We start from the raw sequence: 16701 nt of genomic DNA on the forward strand, positions 1-16701 counted from the left end.
CTCCCTGCGGCCCGCCCCCTGGTGCCCCATTCGCCGCCCCGCTCCCGCCTCCCAGCTGCTCCTCCCTCCAATAGCCTTTCCTATGGAGGCCATGTGGTGGTGAAGGGAGCGACCTTTGACCCTATCACCAGGTAGGTCGCCCCCCAGCCGCCACACGGTCCAACTGTGCCGCTGTCCTGCTGCCCGCTGTGTCCTCGCCTGTGATCGTTGCAGTCCTCTTCCTCAGCCTGTTTTTTTCCTTTTTTGTTGCATTGTTACTGCCTTCCTTTTTGTCACTATTACTGTTCTCCTTATTTTCTGCTTCGTCGCCCCTGGTGCCCGTGCCCTCTCCCCCCCTGCCCCCACCCACTCCCCCCCTTGCGCTTCCCGCCGCTACCTCCCTGTGGCCCCGCCCCCCTGGTGCCCCATCCGCTGCGCCGCTCCCGCCTCCCAGCTCCCGCCTCCTAGATGCTCCTCCCTCCCATAGCCCTTCTTATTGAGGTCGCGCAGAGGGTGGGCGCAGCGGGTGCGCGCGCGCCAAAGGCAAGCCTGTCTGCGCCCGTCCGCGCCTGGACCGCACCCAGCACCAGAACCCCTAGCCCCCGCAGAAACCGAGAAACCCGACTGAGATACAACACCACCACCCTCCACGCACTCAACACCGGCCGACCAGCCACCTGCTACCAAGCCACTCCGAAGCGCACACACAGACCCTTCTCCTGCCAAACCTGCAAATTTACCTGCGTCCGAACCTACATCCCACCACCCAGACCATGCAACAGCAACAACCACCTCAAGTGCATCCTGCTCAACACCCGCTCCATCCACAAGCACGCCGTCGAACTCGGGGACCTCCTCGATACAACAGCACCAGACGTCGCCTTCCTCACAGAAACCTGGATGAACGCCTCCTCAGCCCCGGACATTGCCATAGCCATCCCGGACAGCTCACCCAAAAGGACCGTTTCAACCAAACGGGAGGAGTAATCGCCATCATCTACAGGAACACCATCGACGTCACGACCAACTCCTAAGATGCCCTCACCACCGCCGAACACCTACATTTCCAGATCCACACCAACCCCAAGACCGCCCTTAGAGGAACCCTAGTCTACAGACCCCTGGGCCCACGTACACAATTCAGTGAAGCCGTCGCCGACTTCATCAGCCCACATGCCCTCGCCTCATCAGACTACATCCTCCTAGGGGACCTGAACTTCCACCTGGAGAACAACAATGACAACAACACCACCACCTTGCTCGCCAACCTCGCCAACCTCGGATTCAAGCAACTGGTAAACACCCCCACCCACTACGCCGGCCACACGCTCGACCCCATCTTCTCTGCCAGCAGCCACGTTGCCTTCAGCCACTCCACCGGACTACACTGGACCGACCACAGCTGCATCCACTTCACTTTAAGTAGACCACATCCCACCACCACCCGCAACAGATCCCCTGCAGATGCTGGAGCAAAGTCACCAGAGACCAGCTAACCACATCACTGAGCCAGAACCCACCTATCACCACCACTGACACCAATGACGCAGCCCGCAAACCTCACACAGTGGATCGTCAACTGCGTCGATGCCCTTGCACCACTGAAAAACCCTCCAGGCAAGCCCGGCAACAGGAAAACAACATGGTTCACCGACGACCTCAAAGAATCGAGGAAATCCTGCCGAACCCTGGAGAAAACCTTGCGCCGCGAACAGACGACAGAAAACATGACAGCCCTCAAGAACGCCACCCGCAAACACCACCAGCTGATCCGCACCACCAAAAAGACATCGTACAAAGAACGGCTGGACAACAACACACACAACAGCAAGGAACTCTTCAGCATCATAAAAGAGCTCTCCAATCCCAATGCCAACAGCAACGACATCACACCGTCACAAGACCTCTGCAACTCCCTCGCCGTGTTCTTTCACCGCAAGATCGCCGATATCCACAACAGCTTCGGCGCCCAGACTCCGCCCCCAGCCACCAAACCAACACCCCCTACAACCAACCTCAGCGCTTGGACTCCCATCAGCACCGAAGACACCGCCCATGCCATGAACACATCCACTCCGGCTCTCTTTCTGACCCATGCCCTCACCACATATTCAACAAAGCCGACACCATCATCGCGCCCCATCTATGGAACGTCATAAACAACTCCCTCGCATCTGCCACCTTCCCAGAGAGCTGGAAGCATGCAGAGATCAACGCCCTACTGAAGAAACCCACAGCGGACCCTAAAAACTTCCGCCCGATCTCTCTTCTTCCCTTCCCGGCAAAAGTGATCGAGAAGATCGTCAATAAACAGCTGACCGCATTCCTCAAGGTCAATGGATCCCTCGACCCATCCCAGTCCAGATTTCGAGCCAACCACAGCACCGAGACCGCCCTCATCGCAGCCACTGACGACATCAGGACCCTACTCGACAACGGGGAAACTACCGCCCTCATCCTCCTAGACCTCTCAGCCGCCTTTGATACAGTCTGCCATCGCACCCTAATAACCCGCCTCCACAACGCCGGGATCCAAGGTAAAGCCCTAGACTGGATCACCTCGTTCCTCTCCGACAGAACCCACAGAGTCCGCCTCCCTCCCTTCCGCTCCGCGGCCATCGAGATCATCTGCGGCGTACCCCAAGGCTCATTGCTCAGCCCAACCCTCTTCAATATCTACATGAGCCCCCTCGCCACCATCGCACGCAATCACAACCTCAACATCATCTCATACGCCGACGACACCCAGCTGATACTCTCCCTCACCAAAGACCCAGCCACCGCCAAACTCATCCTCCAGGAAGGAATGAAAAACGTCGCTGAATGGATGAAACTCAGCCGTCTGAAACTGAACTCAGACAAGACGGAGGTCCTCATCCTCGGACCATCCCCATCCGCCTGGGACGACTCCTGGTGGCCCACAGATCTGGGCACCGCACCAACACCCACTGACCACGCATGCAACCTGGGATTCATCCTGGACTCCTCTCTCACAATGACCAAGCAAGTCAACGCCATCTCATCTTCATGCTTCAACACCCTGTGCATGCTCCTTAAGATCTTCCGGTGGATCCCTACCAGAACTAGAAAGACGGTCACACAGGCCCTCGTCACCAGCCGACTAGACTACGGGAAGGCCCTATACGGAGGAACCACAGTCAAACTTTAGAAAAGACTCCAACGAATACAGAACACATCCACACGACTCATCCTCAACATCCCCCGCCACAGCCACATATCAGCCCACCTGAGAGACCTGCACTGGCTCCCCGTCAAAAAAAGGATCACGTTCAGGCTCCTCACCCACGCACACAAAGCGCTCCACGACATAGGTCCCGAATACCTCAACAACCGCCTCACGTACTACACTCCAAGACGCAAACTCCGCCAGCCTCGCCCTCGCTACCGTCCCACGGATCCGCAGAACCACCGCCAGAGGAAGATCATTCTCCTACCTGGCGGCCAAGACATGGAACTCCCTCCCCGCCCACCTACGACTGACCCAGGACCACCTCACATTCAGGAAACACCTCAAGACCTGGCTCTTCGAGCAGTAGCGGCCTTTCCTCCCTCCCCCTCCCCACCGCAGCGCCTTGAGACCCTCACGGGTGAGTAGCGCGCTCTACAAATGTATTGATTGATTGATTGATTTCCCTGTTTACACTGTTTTATGGTCTGTAGTCTCGACAAGATACCATTGTTACCATATGCATAAGATCCACCAATAGACATAGAGGACCACTTTAGGTTGTTATCTACAATTTTGAGTTCTCCTTCCTGTGTAAATAGGCTAGTAGGGAAGTACTCAATGTAACCTCAATATGTGTGGAAGATAGCCAAGAGCGCTATACTGGGAGTTCATGAGGTTAATTTACTGTTTTTAAAACTTGTTTTTATTGTATAACTTTTATGTCCTATATCCGAAATAAAGTATTCTCTACTACTCCAACAATTACTACTAGATGATTTCTAGAAATAAAACAGTTTATTATTTGATCATCGTCATATTGCACGAAGGCGGATGTTATAACAATATAAAAACAAACACAGAATAGTGCAAAGTATCATTCTAAAAAATAAACCTATAGCACTGTCAGGATTCCAGAAAAGAATAATCACAATAGTGCCAAGCCTAAGAACCCAACGATAATGGCTCGTATAATTGTCTAAGGATTGCTGCCAAACATCATACAGCACTAGAGTATTTCATAAATGCATAGATTTGTTAAAGTGTGATATAGTGCAGGTACTTAATTAACTAAACATAGCACTTTCAAAAATACTAATGGAATATTTCATATGGTGCGTACCATGTTAAAGTGCAGTTTAGTGCAAAATTACCTAACATAGCACTTTCAAAATTCCAAGTTGACTGTTTACTTGAATCATGGTTACTGAGATAATAACTTAGACAAATCCTTATTCCACTTATACTAGACATTTAGCAACAATTCGACTCACAGCGAATACTGTGTAGCCTCAAAGACCTGTTTATAATATTCTATATGCTACTAAGTAGCGCAGAGTCCTCAAATTCAAACACACTGGATGTTTTCTTTTGCAGCAAACACCAAGGTTCTCCTGACAGAAGAACAGACTATATTCTACAGTTATGGAGTCCATGCCTCAAGCAGGCTACATGTCGGGTGTCTTCCTGTTACTCCACCTGTCTGTAAGTGCTCTGAGGGGTAAATTACCCATTCTGAAGTGGTCATACAAGCGTTTTGCAAAGGGAGGTGCCATAGTGTCTAGAAATGGTTTGAATTAAGAGATAATCTTGATCTAACAAACTGGTTAATTAGATTCCCATTGTTCCTATTCAGGACTTAATGTTCAAGAACAAATACCCAGTAGCTAGTCTTTAGGGACTGCAGCCTCGGCCTTTCAGATGATTCCTGGGTTTTCCCACAGTTTGGTTAAGTCCAGCTCTAAGAACCAACTCAAAACAAACTTCAGCCAGGGAACTTTCTGTGAATTTTTCATACTCAATAGTTCCTTAAGAAGCGACCCTATTATCAGTTTGTTCTGGGGAAGACCATAAATGTACTCAATAAACAGAAGGCTTCAGGTTTGCCACATCAGGGATTCTTTTGAGACCAGCATACAAAGTAAAGGAACAAAGGAAGTACTGGAAGAACCTGAAATGAGGGTTCTTATGAAATTGTTCTTTGCTTTAGTTAGCTTGTGGATGTTTTCATAGCCCTGCAGCATAGCACAATAAACTTCAATGGCAGGAGAAATGGAGCGAGAACTAGTTGTTAAGTGCATTTGTGTGATAGGCCTGCGTTGGATGATTAAGAGAACTTTAGGCCTGTGTTGGATGAGTAGCAGACTCTTATTAAGTTGGGGGCCCCACTTCAACTTCTCATACAATTTTACACCCAAATAATAAAAACTTTGCACCCGTTCCAACAACTCGGCTCCCGCCCTCGCAGCACAATTTCTGTTTGGTCTAGTCCCGAACACCATAAACTTTGTTGTTGATGCATTCAGCTCAAGGCCTCTTAGATCACAAAAGGTTATCAAGTACGTCATGAAGACCCACAGATGTCTGGGAAATGATTAGCGAGTTATGGGTAAAAAGTAAGATTGGAATCTTATTGCCAAGTAGAGTTGATGATTCGGTCAGATTTTCCAGTAAATCTTTGGCCACGCTGTTTATGCAGAGAGTGAATAGCATAGGAGCTAGAACACACCCCTGGTAAAGACCTCATAGGATTGGGATGTGATCAGTGAGTTCTCCCTTGCCTCCCCAATGTAACTGTGTGTATTATTTTCATGTAATTGTGTGATAAGATCAATGAGATGCGCAGGGACACCAATTTCACCTAGGACACTCCATATTTTGTACCACGTAACAAGACAGAACGCAGCACGCAAATTTACAAAGGCTACATACAAGTTTTGTATATTGAGCAACACATATTCCAGGACAAACTGTAAATCTGAACACCTGGTCTTCGAACGAAAGTCAGCTTGGAATGGAGGCAACATACGATGTTCAGCTACCCAATTTAACAACTTATCAAGGACCTGCCTAGCAAAAACCTATTGCAGCTTGCGGATTGTCTATAAGACTCATGGGCGTATAGTTTGGTAGATTACCAGCATCGCCATTCTTGTAAATTGAGATTACTTCAGCTCCTTTTCACAATTCAGGGATTTCCCCAGCAGCCCCAATGTTATTCGATAATAAATTAATATATTTGGACCAGATTTGGGGCTCAGATTTGTAAAAGTCTCCATGTACCTTGTCTGGGCCAGGTGTCTTAGCTAGTTTAAGGTGGCTGATAGTGGCAAGGGTGTCAGATATACTGAAGTAAATTTTACTAGCCACTGATATATTAATGTTGGGGGTAGCTGTTATGGGAATTCTAGAACTTGAGCACAAAAACAAAACGGGGCATACAAGAATGAAAAAAGTGTGTGGCCCATTTTTCAGGTTGAATATGATGATGTAAATAATTTGTACTACCCAATCTTCCATGTGAGATTATGGCCAAAAGGCTTTGTTATTATTTGACTCAGCAGCACATAATAAATCTTGGAAGTTCTTTTCATCCTAATGATTCTTGGCTTTCACAAGTACCACTTTATAGACGCGTAAGGCCTCTACAATCTCCTGGCATTTGAACAGCTGTCATAAAAAGCACTTGGCTAATTTAAAAACAATTTAAATTACTGTTTCCTCTTCATCCAAAATGCTTGTGTCAGACATTTGATAAAAAAAATGTCTCATAGTTTATTGAAAAACCTTTTGTGGATTTCTAGAATAGGAATTTCCTCATCGGGGAGAACTACAAAAGAAGACAAGTGAACATCATATAGTTTGAGAATACTTGGGGCCATGTAAACTGCCAATAGTTATTAGCTATAATAGGTGGTGGTACCTCTGTAGAACAAAAGGTTAAAACTGCACTAAAACAATATAGAAACGCCCCTTAGTATCACATCATTTGGATTTATACATGGCCAAGTTCTACAATATCCTAGAGAGGCCCGCTTTTGCAGAGGAACCAGCGTTATGTGTAATATCTCCTAGCCTTTGTTCGACCTGTATGGGGTTCCAATACACATTACCATTCCAACCCCACAGAGCAGCCTGAAATGAGGTCACCCTCCTCCCCTCCAATGTCATAGTCAGTGTTTTCACGTTCAACCTGCAGGCCCATGCAGTCTATAGTTTTATTTCCTTCACAACCAATCAACAGAGATATATCAACCCTGGGGCCCCTGTCAATCATTTAAGTTAACCCAACACATCCATTCCTATGATTTTTTGATGCCCGAGATTGATAGTTGTTAATTGGCTTTGGGTTATTAGCTTTTCCCATACTGTCAAATCTGTATGAACACCACCACGGGGTGCACCAAAGGATGCTGCTTCTTACTACCACTCAAGTAGATTTTCTATTCAAACAGCAGCTTTCTCAACGTGAGCGGTAGCTTTCTTTATGCGAGAGTAGCGACCTGCTGCAACCGCCCACATTGAACAATCTCGCTGGTAGGCGGTCTAACACTTGATTGTCTCGCGCTCGCCAACTTACTGTTGCGAGCCATGTGTGGGAAGAACTGTACCATACTGCAGTTGGTGGAGTTTTTCTGAAACTCCACACTACAAGCGAAGTGGGCAAAACTCTGCAAACTCCGCCATAGGAGCAGAAGTTACCGCACACCCCTAAATTTTACGACTAGTAACTTTAATATAGTTAACGTTACTAGTAGTAAAGTTACTAGTAGTAAATTACCTTTGTGAATACAAACAAGGTAGTAAAATTATACTTTTGGTCTAACTTTACCTTTGTGAAGCAGGCACTAAGTTTAGACCGGAAGTCTAAACTTACACTTCAGGTCTAAAGTTAGACTTTAGGGCATAACTTAGACTTCAGGTGTGAAGTTAGGCTTCAGGTGTAAAGTTAGGCTTCAAGTCTAAGTTTACCTTTCTGAATCGGGACGCTAAACTCTTATTTTAGACCTAAAGTGTAGCTTTAGACCTGAAGTCCAAACTTAGACTTCTGTTATAAACTTACACTATTTAAAGTAATTACCTGTATGCTCATTTCCCACACAGTAAATTTGCATGTGAAACTAGTAAATGCAATAAACAAATAAGGTAAACAGCAGGGTGAATTTGCCTGTACAGACCTAACAAGTAACAGAGCATTTTCTTAAGACCTTTTACTGCACAGTAACAATTTCTCTCCATACTATTTGTTTCTGCAATTTCCCATAGCACTCAGAGTCAGGGTCTGTATCTATTTACTACTCTACATATGAAGGTCAAGGGCAATCATGGATCAGTTACATGAACACTGGCTTACATTGCATATGAAATATCCTTATATTTCATTAACATTAAACATTTTAAATGAAATATGTAATGATAACCATGCACTCACCTACATGCAAGTATCAAAAGAACAATCACAGGTATTGTTGCTGCATATAATCCATGATGACTTCTTCCTGTTTCTCTTTCTACAGAAAGATGGTATTTAGAATTTATTTTTATTATTAAAAATTTTTTCATTACGATAACATTAACGCATAGACCCACTAATGCTATTTGTTGAGAGAAATTTTTACTAACATTTAGATTGACTATAGCTAATGAAGGCCTGGATCATAGCTAATTTTGTTTGTCATCTGATTTGTGACGTGTGAACATTTTACCTCTCAGCAAGCAGCACTCCTAATTATCGAAACCAATATCCATGTACCTTCTTTCCCATGTGAATAAGTGTTTTCTTTTCTTTGTGTTGATCATGGAATGTTTTAATGAAAAGCAAATTCAGGAAAACATCTGCAATTTGCAGACTGGTCAATTTATCTTATCTAGTTGCAAGGAGTTTCTTGAAGGACACAGAGAGAAACTTGTATTGTGAGAAACCATGAGAACCAAACCAGCATATAACTGTATCTTTTTACTTTAACATAATTTGACAGTCTTATGAGAACTGCATGAAGGTATATAAAATGTTAGGGCTTGTGGGACCGATTCACAAAGGTAAACTTAGACCTGAAGTCCAGCTTAGACCTGAAGTGTAGCTTTAAACCTGAAGTCTAAGTTTAGACTACAGGTTTAATTAAGCCCTGAAGTCTGAAGTACAGACCGGAAGTGTAAGGTCCAATTCACAAAGATAAACTTGGACTTTTGGACTAAACTTAGACTATATGTCTAAGTTTACAACTTTGGAAATTCACAGAGGGCATTTACGAGTACTATCTTTGGCTGAAATTTCACGCATCTGCAGTGCCCTTGAACGGGAGTAAGACCCTTCTCCTACATCACAGCCAAGACCTGGAACAAACCTCCCCTCCGCATGAGATGACCCCCCACACTGCATGCATTCAGGAATAGTCTCAAGACCCAGCTCTTCGGATGAGCCAGAGCTGCCCAAAATACCCCCAGCACCATGAGACCCTCACGGGTAAGTAGTGCGCTTTACAAATCCCTGATTGAATGATTGATGTCCACAGAGATCTGCCCAAGTGCATATATAAAGATAGTACTCATAAATTCCCTTTGTGAATTCCCAAAGTCATAAACGTAGACATATGAACTGAGTTTAGTCCAAAAGTCAAGATTAGCTGCCTTTTATAAATCATGATTGATTGATTGATTGACCTTTGTGAATCAGGCCCTTTGTTTTGACCTGAAGTCTAACTTAGACCTCAGCCCTGAATTCTAAGTTTAGTCTACATGTCTAATAGTTTAGACCTGAAGTCTAAGTTTATTCCTAAAGTCCAACGTTAGAAAGGACGTTTAAGTTTGGGCCTAAATTCTAAGTTTTGTCATGAAGTCTAAATTTAGACCTAAAGTTTACCTTTAGACCTGAAGTCTAACTTTATATCTGAAGCCTAAACTTAGACTTCAGGTCTAAAGTTGGACTTCAGTTTTAAAGTTATACTTTAAGTCTAAACTTAAAGTTCAGGTCTAAAGTTAGACTTCAGGTCTAAGTTTACCTTTGAGAATTGGGCCCTCAGTTTAGACTTTAGGACTAAACTTACACTGCAGATGTAAACTTACATTTAAGGTCTAAACAAAGGGCCTGATTCACAAAGGGAAAGTTAGACCAAAGTTCTACCTAAGACCAAAAGTCTAACTTGACTACTTTTTGCTATTCACGAAGGTAAGTTACTGCTAGTAACTTTACTGCTAGTAAACTTACTAGCAGTGAACTTACTAGTAGTAAAGTTACAGCTAAAGGTACCGCAGTAGCATACCTTTATGAATACCAAAAAGTTGTAAAGTTAGACTTTTGGCTAAGTTAGACTTTTAATCTCAGCTTACCATTCTGAATCGGGCTCTGTGTTTTTAGTGCAGATGATGATGCTTTCAGATTAAAATAGAGCAGCGTTCTCTCAGAGAAAGGGGGCTGTTGTTCCTTGTCCTTTCCTTTCAAGACGAATCCCCGTTTTATTTTTTTATTTTCTTAAGACTTGATCTCATATGATTGCCTATTAATTGAGGTTCATGCATTCTGATTATAACTTGCTACTAACCAATTCTTGCCTTCTGTAAACTATTAACCTTTAATAAACCTTCATGGTTTGAAACTAAATTGTCTGTCCTTCTTGTATGCTTCACATATTATTGAATGAATTGGTTTATTGCCCAAGCTCAGTTGTGTATCACCAAAGTTCTTAGGGGATTAACACTGCTCCAGTGCATCGAGAGTAGTAGTTTATGTTTCTTAAATTTGCACAGAAAAAAGCGACAGCAGTATTATATCCCAAAAGTTATATAATTCAAATAAGTAAGTTTGTAAAGTCCTCTAACATTCATAAAAGTGTGAAATGTATTAATCATATTAAGTATGATTGGAATTATTATTGATGGAAGGTGCCATGCAGATCAGGTGTCATCACAAGCACTTTGACAACATCAATAGTATAACAAGAATTGAAATCTCATGTGTATTGACTCATCTGCGTTTCAGGTATATTAATAAATAGTGACTTAGTATATACAGATAAACACAGGTACTAAAACTGATTGACAGTCTTACTTTCAAAAGATGAGTTAACAGATTGAGGAAATTCACAAAATAAGGATAAAGTTGCAAGGAATACCTACCCCTAAATGATGTCCCAAAAAGAAGTGAAATAGGCTTATTATGAGGTGGCTGAAACTACATCACTCTAAGGCTTCAGGAAAAGCACTGATAATGCCAAAAGTGTGTAGTGTCTTGAGGATGTAATAACGAAACCTTTGTGGCGGCTAATGGATTCTGTAGAACTTTGACATAAGCATTAGAGCATAGTGAATTAAATGCAGGTTTAGAATGTGAAGTTTGCCATTACATGCACAAGAATAAAGACTTGATGTACAAAGCTCTGTTTGTGGCACAGTCATTGGTGAGTACCCAGGTTGGGGAAGACGCTACAATTGGTGACAAGATAGGAGAAAAGTACCCTAAGATCAACAGTGCCCTCCAAGAGAGTTTGCCATGGTCCAGGAAACTGGCTGTGGTTGCCACGTGTGCCTTCTTGGAAGGGCAGAATCGAAGTTTGACATATGCAAAGTCAAACCACAGTCCCAGTTCCGTGACAGGCATTTGACGCTAATTAAAGTATCACTGAAAAGTCTACACATCAGTGGCCAAGAACCTGCTGGGAAAGCCACACAAAGAGGTACTGTGCAACTATGTATCTGAAAGCCATACATTCATATGGAATGACAACATTATAGGAGGATGCAGTAGGGTTTTAAAAGAGCAGCAAAGTTCAAGATAACACTGCGAATAGAAGCAATGTGACACAGAGATCAACCATGTGTTAGATAGCACAAAGAGACACTTGAAGATAAAGTGATACAAGAAACAGGCATTTGCTACCCAGAAAATTTTGCCCAGGGTTGTCTTGCAGAGCTGTCCATACCCGAAGCAGGTGACCACCAAAACTACTGGATGGTGGCTCAAAACAACTCCTAAGATCTCCTAAAAGTTGAGGACTCACATGGAGACAAGGAGGGAGATCAAGGTTCCACTGGCTGTCCACAGTGACACAGAGACCACCACATCATAGAGCCTTAGAGATGGTATGGATGAAGTAGATCCTAGTGGACAGCAGACAGTGTTGGAAGGAACGCCAGCCTCAGCATTAGCCAATCTCATGTATGGTTACAATGCCGCGCCTTCTTGAAATCACCACTGCCGTTTGGTTCTGCCAAAAAGTTTATTATTGGTGATTGATGGACTGCCTGGAAAGAAACATTTAATGATTTCATTGATGCGATTGAAATAGCAGATAACTAGAAGAATGTTAATTTCCTTAAGAATATTACTGGTGAAGGTGTAAAAGAAGTCATTAAGAAAATGCAGCAGCTAACAAAATTACATACAGTCAAATCAAAGCAGGCTTGAATTTCAAGTTCAATGCAATGGCAAATGTAGATTACGAAAGATTCATCTTCAGTCAAGATAGAAAGAAAACTGGTGAGACCATCGACACATTTTTTGAGAGACTTGATACGCTTATTAAACACTGAAAAGTTAAATAAATGTATTGATGAGGAAGCTATGCGCCTCAGAGTGATTGACAGATGCTTGTAAGATTCATTAATATGACGAATGCTGAGAGAAACTCTTACTTAGTCTGGAGCGAGTTCTCATGGCTGCCAGAGCTTAAAATCATATTAATCGACAAGCTGTTGACATAGAGGATGGAGGTGCCTAGAGTGAGTCAGTCATGAATGTGAGAAATAAACAAACGCACAAGGCTGGGAGACTAAGAGTGAATTCTCCACATAAAAATAAATTGGGCTTTAGATGTGGATTTTCGTGTCCCCACTAAGGTAAATGGCCCAGCCATTGGGTAGATCTGCAAAGGTTTTGGAAAGGAGACCCATTTTCTGATGATGTGCAAGGCAAAGGAAAAAGTAAATGTGTCACAGCGTGAAGACAAAATTGCTGTCGGAACGTTCCAGAAGTAAAGTTCGACACATGCTCAGAAAGCCAAGCGGTCGTATCAGCTGAGGCAGATCGACACCAAATAAAAACGATTGACATCTAAATCTTCATCAAATAGTTCTTCCATATCAATATCAAGTGTAAGTAAAGATGATGGGTGTGCCATGTTGATGTTTACATCAGAGAAGCATGCACATGTTGGACTGGTTGTATGTGAGGAAAAACATCGGTCCAAGAAAAGCCAACATGACAAAGCACCAAAGTTGTTTAAATATTGTCCGAAGATCACACTAAAAGTCAATGGTTGTTCAATACCTTTCATTATCGATAGTGGTGTATCAATAAATATTATGTCTGAGGCAAAATATAATGAACTGTCTCCAGTGCCCCAAATTAAGCCATCGAAAACTAAAGCATATACATCTGCTACATCAAAGCCACCAAAAAGGCAAGGTTCATTTTTAGCAGCGCTGTAGGATAAGAAAACAAAAGTCCAGGCACCCAGCCATGTACTTCAAGGTACGGCGTCAAGTGCCTCTTTACTCAGCTTCAGCACAGTTGCTGATATGGGACTGATATCTTTGAACTATAGCATGAATGCTCATCACAAAATAGTAAGTCTTTTCACTTCCTTGTTGCATGGGTTGGGAAGATTTAACACTCTGAAAGTCAAATTACAGATTAATGAGAACATCTGTCCTTTCACTCAAAGACACAGATGAATTGCCTTTCATTTACAGAAAGCTGTTGAAAAGGAACTTGAATCTTTACTCAAGCACGATATCATTGAGCATTCTACTGGTCCAACTCTATGAGTTAATTCAATAGTGGTAGTACCCAAAAGGACAGTGAAGGAGCTGCTTGCATCTGCGTGGATATTCGTCAAGTGAACAAGGCCATTTAAAAAGAATGACATCCATGTTCACACATTGCCGACATGATACCATATTTGAATGATGTAAAGGCATTCTCTCACCTGGATCTAAATAAAAGATATCACCAGTTGGACCTCGAGAAAAATTGCAGGTACATTACAATTTTTTCTACACATGTTGGTCTTTTCTGTTACAAGAGACTAAGGGGCACATTTATGAGAGGCTTGCCCCGCCGTTGCATCACTAAGTTTGATGCAATGGCGGTGCAGGCAGTACTCCATATCTACAAGTCGATGCAAGTTGCCAAATGTGTCAGTTTTTGTAGACCTGCATCAAAAAATGCCTGTGCCAAAATTGGCTGCACCATACACAGAGTGAAATATGCTAGGCAGGTGTTCCCTCATATATTCTAATACAAAACTAACACAGTGACATTTATGATTTTGCAAAAGTGTGATGCATCGTCGTAATGCAACGTTCAGAGCCTAAAATGCTTCTGAATTTCAGCGTATCGGCAACCTGCGGATTTCCTTAATTGACCTCAGGAAGGATGAGGTTATTAGATATTACAGACTTAGAAGGGACTCCATAATGGAAATGCTAAACAATATAGCACCACAGCTCCAGCCCCCAACTGCCAGGCCCACCAACATCCCTCCAAACGGCAAGCTGAAAACAGGAAATTAATGCACCTGGCAGGTTACAGCGAGCACCATGTCTTGTTTGTGTAATCTACTCATGGCAAAAGACCCCCAGGAATTAGTGGCACCTCCATGGTCTCCATGAGCTTCAAACACACCTGCAGTTTGTCAACCTGCACACAATAAGCCACTAAGTCCTTCAATGATACCCATAATTGCACTATTACACCCACCCCAAAGCAAACCCTAAGATCGAGTAACCCAAAAAAATAGGCTAAAAAAAAAAATACAAAAGTACGTTTGGAAATGCACACTTAGAAACAAACCACAAAAAAGCACATTACTGATTCCTACACCCAAACACCAATGCCCACTAAGCCGAGTAACAATACAAGCATTTACAATGCAACGGTCTTGCCTTTGCAAAAGTTAGAGCTATTGGCATTGTAAATGACAACATTTTTATTTATGTGTTGGTTTTGAAAACATTTAGATAAATGGCATTGTCATTTACAATGCCAATGGCATAATCTCTCGCAAATGCGAGACCTATTGCGTTTGCACCCACACACACACACACACACACACACACACAGGCACACACACACGCAGAGCCACACACACACAGAGCCACACACACACACAGAGCCACACACACACACAGACACACACACAGAGCCACACACACACACACACACAGAGCCACACACCCACACACACATACAAACAGAGCCACACATAGACACACGGAGCTACACACACTACTTCGGTTAGGGCCTGGGGGAGATCCGTCCCTTGTTTCTAAAAGTGCAGTCCCCTAGGTCAGACCCCTTTGTCTCTGTCTTACCACCCATTGGCTCCGGATTTTGGGGGATAATGAGTTTATTGGATAACGAGGGGAAAGCTGTTCTGTCATCCCTAACCACTTCTTAAATAACAGAGATGTGTTTTTGTAACCTCAGTTAGCGTGCTGGAGAAGGATATACTGGTTCTGTGGGGCTGCCATCAAACAGTGTAATACAAACTGGGAAAGATTTCACAGCAGCAATGAAAAACACCAAACTTTTCATCCTCACCAACCTTGCAGTGTTCTGTACCACCTTCACTGCATCAGCCTGGTAGAATTTGCACAGAAGGCTAAGATTATACGATACAAAGATATTTATGCCATCTGCCGATATTAATTGTTTAAACCTTTAATCATTTATTTGTTCTCTATTTTTCAGGTCTGCGAACAACTTCTTAATGACGGGCCCAAAGGTAAATACGGATTTATTTTCTATATAAAAAGTTATTGCTGTAACGGGCAGAATGGGATTTTTTTTAAACGTGTTACAAGTACATTTTAAGTTACTGTGTAACTATTGCATAGGCAGAGGGACCCCCCCCAACCCATCACAAACATGCATTTGAACAAAATCATTTGTTACAAACAAATGTTGTAGGGTTGAACTTTTCACAAGAAATATATAACTGGGATAACCGTGCATGAGAATGTAACTTGTCTCCGCTTGTGTTAAAGGCGCATTTGACGTATTCCACCAGCGTGGCGGTGGGAGCGCAGCACAGCATCGAAGAATGCAAGTTCCAGTTCGCCTGGGAGCGGTGTAACTGCCCCGAGAGCGCCCTCCAGCTGTCCACCCACAATGGACTCCGCAGCGGTAAGGTGTTGCCCTTCTTCGCGTCTACCGTGCATAGAGCCGGGTCCATTAGCGGTGGCTCCCGTCTGAAGTGTTTCTTTCGTGTCCCTAAATATAGACTTGTCAAACATATTCACGGGTGCACCATTTAACTATCCATGTAGCGATATGAACGCTGCCTCACTAGAGCCTTCAAAAGGAAATATTACATTAAATGGCCCTGCTTTGACAGTTCGTTCTTATTTTTCTTGTGGATTTACATAGCCTTTACGCTGGTAGAATAGCTCACTGGACGAATGCATCTGCTCCTGAAATCTGCATGTAGTTAGAAGGCGATGTATGACACTCCCAACATGAATTTCTATGCCTTTTGCATTTCTGGGGTTGATAAATGACTATTAAGAAAAGAAAGAAGAACGTCACTAGGACCTCTTCTCCAATGGCTGGCCACCGTTTTGGAGGCCAGCCAATGGAGAAGAGGGGCGGGGCTTAACCACGCTAGTGATGTTCACTCTACCCCATTAAGTCTCGCCAGCGAGACTGCGCATGTGCGCAGTCTTTCACAGGCGGAGACCTAACAAAAATTAAGAAGAGGAAAAGTAGTGAAATTTACAGTTTCTTTTCTTGCCCTTGTGTATTCGCGTATAAGGGC

At 43.6% G+C, this 16701-nt stretch overlaps 1 protein-coding gene across 3 annotated transcripts in view; it reads right to left on the minus strand.

Annotated features, from left to right (window-relative positions):
• Positions 1–16701, minus strand: part of HHLA2 (HHLA2 member of B7 family) — a 348356-nt gene that overhangs the window by 39080 nt on the left and 292575 nt on the right. For 2 of the 3 annotated variants that reach the window (XM_078665810.1, XM_078665808.1), the window contains one exon: positions 8383–8457. In XM_078665810.1, the coding sequence (XP_078521936.1) occupies positions 8383–8457 (75 nt within the window). Of the gene's footprint in view, positions 1–8378; positions 8458–16701 lie in introns of all 3 variants that reach the window. The other variant, XM_078665809.1, reaches the window with a different exon arrangement.

This window comes from Lissotriton helveticus, chromosome 11, assembly GCF_964261635.1.
Source record: "Lissotriton helveticus chromosome 11, aLisHel1.1, whole genome shotgun sequence".
Taxonomy (NCBI): Eukaryota; Metazoa; Chordata; class Amphibia; order Caudata; family Salamandridae; genus Lissotriton; species Lissotriton helveticus.